Here is a 7270-nt window from a genome sequence, read left to right on the forward strand (position 1 = left end):
AAGCCAATATAAAGCATTCGTTTGACTTAATTTGAAGTAATGTGTTCAGCTTTGGAATCCAGATTTAAAAAAGACAGACATATGGCTCGAGAATATTCAAACGAGGGTAACAAGAATAATAAAGGAGTGTCAAGATTTGTCATATGGAGACAGACTAAAAGTTTGTGGTTTGAAAACATTAGAAAAAAAAAAAATAGGAGATTTGATTCAGGCATAATAAATCATCACTGTGAAGAAGAAATTGGAACCAGTGAAATTTTTTAAACTTGGGATGAACAGTAAAACAAGAGGACATAAATATAAAATCTTTAAAAAAGCTAAGGATCGATAAAGCAAAAATTTTTCAGCTGCAGAGTTGTTGTCAACGAGTGGAACAAACTGGGAGATAAAGTAATATGCGCAGAAACAATTAATAACTCTAAAGCAAACTTGGCAAGAAAAGGATTTTAAAAAAGTCTTAGAGTGGTATTGTCCCATGCTCAGTCTTTTTGTATCATTATAAAAAATTTCTTTTATATTATGTTATGTTATTTTCAGCCTTGGCCAGAACCAGAAACCAATCTAATCTAAAAATATATATACGAACCAGACTTCATCATCGTCACATGACACATGACAGCAAAAAAACCTCATATCCAATATATAACACACAAGTTGTCAACACAACTACTACAAACTACAAATATTATAAAAATTTCTATAACGACAACATTACTTGAAGCACTATGAATCAATCGCAACAACAACAACAACAAAAATAGTTACAGCAACATGAAAAACAACATGAACAACAGCATCAACAACAAATACAACAACAACAATATTAATTACCACAACAACAAAGATTACAACAACAACAATAACTACAACGATAAAATTAATTACAACAACAACAATAATAACTACAACAACATCTGAAAGAGCATAGTTTCAGCCATACCAACATTATTAATGTGTCCAACGAAAATTTATTGCGGCGACGTATGCATCATGTTTATTATGTTAATTATTTCTTTGCTCTGCTTATAGTTTTTTGATTATTTTATCAATGTTGTTATTATTATTATTTTTATACTGCTATTATTATTATTATTGTTGTTGTTGATGTGTTGTTGTTAATACTGGTGTTGTTTTTGTTGTTGTAGTGTCGTTTTTTTGTTGTTTTGTTGTTGTTGTTAATGTTGCTGTTGTGTTGTTGTTGTTTCATTAATAGAAGGTAATTTATAATTTAAATCCCTTTTAGATATTTTTATTTGTTCGCTTTATTTTAAATTATTATTACTCAAGTCATGTTATGCAATTTTTTTGTTACAAAATTTTAATTTATTTTTATTCAAAACACATCATTCTATGCACTGACGTATCAGAATATTTCATGCTAAAAACTTGGCTTTTAAAAAAATTCACAACATTTATTCCTTCAACTTTTCACCTAGTTTTCATACAACTCACTAAGTTCAAAACGTTGACCCAGAACATATCTTAATGTTGTCCATCTCCTTGCGTAATGAAAACCACTTTAAAATGAAAAAATTGCTTTTGGAGTTGAAATCCTTCAAAACATCTTTTGTACACTTAGTATGATCTGTACGCTCTTGTATACATGCTCACTTTTGTACGCATTTTTCTGGGAAAAATTGACTTTCTTGTTGTGTCTCTTTACTGTAATCACATTTCATAATGATGGGGAGATCTATTTTTTTGGTGAATAATAATAATAATTATGAATAATTATTATTTAAAGAAAGACTGACAAATGAAGCTCATACTTTGTGAGCTAAACCATTGTAAAAATACATTTTTATGAAAGAAATTTTTATTTGAATATTACTTCTGAGATATGTCCTCACATTTTATTTTATTTTGTTGTTGTCCGACTTTAAATTATTGAAAAATAATAATAATAAATTTATTTGAAATTCACTTTTAAATTTCGTGCAGTTATGACGTCACGTAATCATGAATTAGTTTGTAAGATCATTTGCAGCATTCCAAACTAACTTGATGGTGAATATTCAAATTATAATCCATTGTCCATTGAATGACAATCATTCAAATTCACATTACAAATTCACCATCATGATTTGAATCATATCAATTAAAATTATACATATAATATAACATTAAAATGTTTGAGAAAAATTATTTTTGTTTCAAAATTCCCATTCCAAAAAATAATTTTAATTTTAAAGTTGAATTTATATAGCGCAGCACGCTGGGGTATTGATACATGAGCAACACACGTTTCAAATCAGCACAACACATAACGCGACGTGCAATGTTTTGATTAGGTTTGGTCCTTGCTAATTAACTTCTCTAAGAACGTGTCACTTGAAAAGAAATAAATTTTTATTGTTATCAATAAAAAACATAATCGTAATAATAACAATAACAATAAAATAACTATGACAATATCAACGATAAATTTTATTGTTAGTAAAATCATTAGTTGAAGCATTTTCTGCACACACCCCAATAATTTTTGCATCTTAATGTGGATGTTTCCGTACTCTCGAATTTATTTTTTCGTTAGTCAGATTAGTTAAATATTTCTAAATTGTCTCTCAAATAATTTTCACAAAAAATAAAAATAATTTTTTCGAAAAGTCAGTTAAAAATTGTGTATGTCAGGTCATGTTTTCGTTGTATGCTCGTTCTCCAACAGGCAAAATGCTGTGCCAACCAGTGAGTGTAACAATCTCAAAGTTGGAAGAAGTGGGAAGGAAAAGTTGATCTCTTTTTCAGTTGGCAAAGAATATTTCTACGAGAATATAAATTTATGGCAAATGCATCAAGAAATTGTGTTAAATCATTAGATCATTAAACAATTAATCATAAGAGCATTATGTTATTAGGTCAGTAGTGGGGATGCGACGGTTCCGAATTCGGTTTCTGGTCCGAATCCCGAGATTCTGAAAAAAATCCAATGGAAGATCCACCAAAATCAACCTAAAATTAAAAAAACTCTCGATCGGTGGAAAGAGTGAATCTAAATATCAACAACGATTATGTAATAAACATAGATATACAAACTCATCGGTGTTTTCGCGAGTTGTTTCAGCTAAAACTGCCGAAAGTTTCTTACTCCCAAAAACAAATTTTATTTTTTGTAAATTTTTGGTTTAGAAAAAACATTTTTGGTTTTAGGATTGTGTGCAATTTGGATCCGGATTTGAAATCTGATCCAGATACCACGAATCTCAAACTCTTTGGTTCGTCTGTTGCTATATATTGGGGTCACAACAAAAGTTGTTTCTAAAATATTAACTCTCTCCCAGACCAATGGAATAGACATATTGATTAACAAAAAGTCATACTTGAATTGAAAGATGAACATTCATCTCATCTAATCTCATTCTCTTGGCAAACCGACAGATCTCATCAACTCGTTCAGGAACCATGCATGTCTCCCCACTCACTCACTCACTCACTCACTCACTCACTCACTCACTCACTCACTCACTCACTCACTCACTCACTCACTCACTCACTCACTCACTCACTCACTCACTCACTCACTCACTCACTCACTCACTCTCTCTCTTTCTCACTCTCATTTAATGAACTCCAACCAGCAGTTCTGCATTGCCTTGCTAGTTGAATGAAAAAAATGTATGCATCTTTGTCCTAAAGTGTATGCGCGCGCGTATGTGTGTGTGTGTTTGTGTGTGTGTTTGTGTGTGTGCATGTGTGTACGTACGTTTATTAAAACATTTTGACTGACTGGAGTCTCTCAATAAATAACTGAAGTAACTGTGTGCGCGAATGCAGGTGTGTGTGTGTGTGATTGCGAATGAAAACTGTTTTTCTTATTATTTATTCGCCACTGAAATCTGAGCAGTGTTTTGTGTTCACATCAAATATTTGCTTTCTTTTCGTACCTTTTCTGAAGACTTTTAAGCAGCGCAACTTTATTAACATGTGGGTTATAATATTTATTGAATTGTAACAATGTACTTTGATTGCTCAATAAGTTGATTGAGCATGCTTTTACACTGTTTAATTAATTTTAAATTAACTCCAAACTTTTCAATGACTTAAAATTTATTATAAACAAAAAGCAATTATTTTTATTATGCGTTCCATCCACCAATTCATCAATTAATCCATCTATCCATCCATCGGGTTGGATGCATCCATCAATCAATTCACTCACCCATCCGTCAATCAACTCATCCACTCATCCATCAATCAACTCATCCATCAATCAATCCATCCATCCATCTTCTCCATCCATTACTCATTCCACCATCTGACTTCTTCATCAAGAAACGTCTGCCAACTCGCAATCTTCTGCCATGGCTGGCGATCGTTTTTTTGGACGTTCTTAATTTTTGCACCATACCACACGCATAATTCACAAATTTAAGTTAATTCACACAATTGAATTAATTTATTTACACATTTAAATTAATTAATACACACATTTAAATTAGTTAATTAAACTAATTCAATTTATAAAAATCTTTTGAAGCCGGATTAATGACGCTTAGTGCTACTTAATTCAATTAAAAATATTTAAACGTTCTTACAGGGCGCAATTTAGAATATCAAATCAAACAAACAGACAGCAGACGAACGAACGAATGAACAAACGAACAAATGAACGAACGAACAAACAAACATCAACATTGCTATCAAAAATGCATCACAAAATTTTGAGACATGTAAAAAAGTTCTACTCAGTGCGTCCATCAGAATTAATTATTAATACTGTCGCAAATGTGGATGGATGGAATTTGGCAGTTGCAGCGTTGGTCATTGTGACTGGTTTGTGGCCAGTGACAAAATATGACGTCACATCACATTCCATCACATCAGATTACGGACAAACCCCCTCAATACTAATTAAAATATCAGTCAAAATATAATTAATTTCAAGATCGCACGTTAAAGTTATCTAGAGATACACGACAAATAATCATTTCATTTCTACATAAACAACAGAAGATCTAAAAATATTCGATGTATATTCACACACACACACACACACACACACATTCGCACATACACACACATATTATATATTTTTTTTATAAACATCGCATTCATAATTTATTGAAATTTGAAACGGTGGATTTATATCCTTCAATCCAATATTTTTGCTAATCCATAATATCTGCTAACAAAAGCGCCCGATTTTATAAGCAAGGATCGCAAACATTTTTTAAACAGACAAGAAGACATTGCAAGTCATCCGTCAGAACGAATGAAGTCACACAGTCAGTCGATTAGAAGAAAACTAATTTCATTTTTTAAAAAATAATCAAACAAACAGGAATAGAAATTCAGCAGCCTAAAACAAACAATACAGTTAAAAATTAGTCGCTTGTTATTTTTTAAATAATTTCTTCTTTAAACGATCAATTGAGCAAACAGCAAATTATTAGTGAATTGTTTCTAACTTGGTGATAAAATAAGAGAAGCAACTGAATCACGACCCCCTCTCCTCCTCTCGTCATCTCTCTCCGGTGCACCAACCTTCCAGCACATCAGACTGTTCGTATTGCTGGGGAATCAAGTTGAAGTTGTGTTACTTACGAACGAACGAACGAACGAACGAACAAAAAACAAACGAACGAACAAAAAACAAACTAACGAAATTTTATTTGCTTATCAAATTACGAAATAATTCTAAGAAGGCAGGCTGACCATAAAAATTTGTAATAAGTAAAAATAGTCCGTTGTCAAAATAATACTCCTTCAGTTTTATTTTAAAATTAGGTAATGAATTAAATTCGACATCGAAGCCACGGTTCACGATTTCATTCCAAGTTTTTGGCTCTTTACAAAAATATGCGCGAACGAGATGTTTGTTTCAGATTTGTTTGGAAAGGAGAGTGTTAGGTTTTCCAGATTGCTCTTTGGTTCTGTAATAATTTTGAAACAATTGCTGCCAGGAATCTTACCTAGTTCGTATTTTACGTACTTTTTGTTCAAACCGCCGGATTCATCGAAATGCGAAGAACTTTTCCTTGACACTTTGCTTGATGTAGATATTTTTTGGCTAATTAACTCGTTCCCATTTTTGACACAAATCAGGATTTTTAACGAGTAGACACGAAATGAAACATCATTATTTTCAGCCTTTTCAGAATCGATTAGTTTGCCAGCCAAACGTGTGCCGTGTGATGTTGTGCAGTGAGCCGTACCTGTCTTGCCGAGACGTCCGTGAACAGACACACAACCACCAAACAACAACAACAACAACAACATAAACGCCCGCAATCAATGAAAGCCTCATTAGCACAAAACCAACACGCACACACACACACACACACGCACGCACACCCACACACACACGCACATCATTGTCGCGAATCGCCATTTCGTAACGAGTCGAAATCGCTCGTCACTGTTATCACTGTAACAATATTTAATCGAATGGTGATGATAATGATGATGATGATGGTGATGATGATCATAGCGAAGTTGATGATAATGAGGATGATGTTGGCAAGGATTATGGGGATGATGATGACGATGATAATTATGATGATGATGATGATGATGATGATGATGATGATGATGATAATGAGGATGATGTTGGCAAGGATTATGGGGATGATGATGATGATGATAATTATGATGATGATGATGATGATGATGAGAACAAAAATTCTGATATTGAAGATAACAATTACGTCGATGGTGGTAATGATGATGATATTAATATGATGAGGGTTATGGTAATAATATTAATATGATGATGGTGATGATGATGATGGTATTAGGAAAGGCGATGATGATGATGGTGATGAATATGATGATTGTGGTAATTGTGGCGTTTTTAGTTTTCAAATAAATGTGTATAATTTTGTTGCTGTGTTTATATGAAAGCATAATTATCTCCGTCGGATCATTTCCTGAAATCTAATATTCATGACGTCATTGTTACCGTCGTCAGTGGCGATGATGATAATGATGGTGATGTTCATGACGATGGTGATGATGGCGATGATAATGGTGGTAATGATGAAGATGACGATGATGGTGATGGTGATGATGCTGATGATGATGATGCTGCTGATGATGATGACGATGATGATGGTAGCAATGATGACGACGATGATGATGATGACGATGATGATGACGATGGTGATGTTGATGATAATGGTGATAATGGTGATTGTGATGTTCATTCTAAAATGAATGATGAAAATGTTCTTGACGTGGGCTGGGCAGCTTCTGTTGTGACGTCAAATCGCAATGATAAGATTTATGTAATGATGATGTAATTATGATGTAATGGTATTGATGTAATGATGAT

The 7270-nt window shown here is 32.8% G+C and overlaps 1 protein-coding gene across 1 annotated transcript in view; it reads right to left on the bottom strand.

Moving 5' to 3' along the window:
- Positions 1-4264: 4264 nt before the first annotated feature.
- Positions 4265-7270, bottom strand: part of HELRODRAFT_171319 (hypothetical protein) — a gene marked incomplete at both ends in the record, with an annotated part of 4121 nt that continues 1115 nt past the window's right edge. The window contains 3 exons of the mRNA XM_009018046.1: positions 4265-4302; positions 5406-5509; positions 5930-6087. Coding sequence (XP_009016294.1) covers positions 4265-4302; positions 5406-5509; positions 5930-6087 — 300 coding nt within the window. The remainder of the gene's footprint in view (positions 4303-5405; positions 5510-5929; positions 6088-7270) is intronic.

This window comes from Helobdella robusta, assembly GCF_000326865.2.
Source record: "Helobdella robusta unplaced genomic scaffold HELROscaffold_20, whole genome shotgun sequence".
In the NCBI taxonomy this organism is placed as follows: Eukaryota; Metazoa; Annelida; class Clitellata; order Rhynchobdellida; family Glossiphoniidae; genus Helobdella; species Helobdella robusta.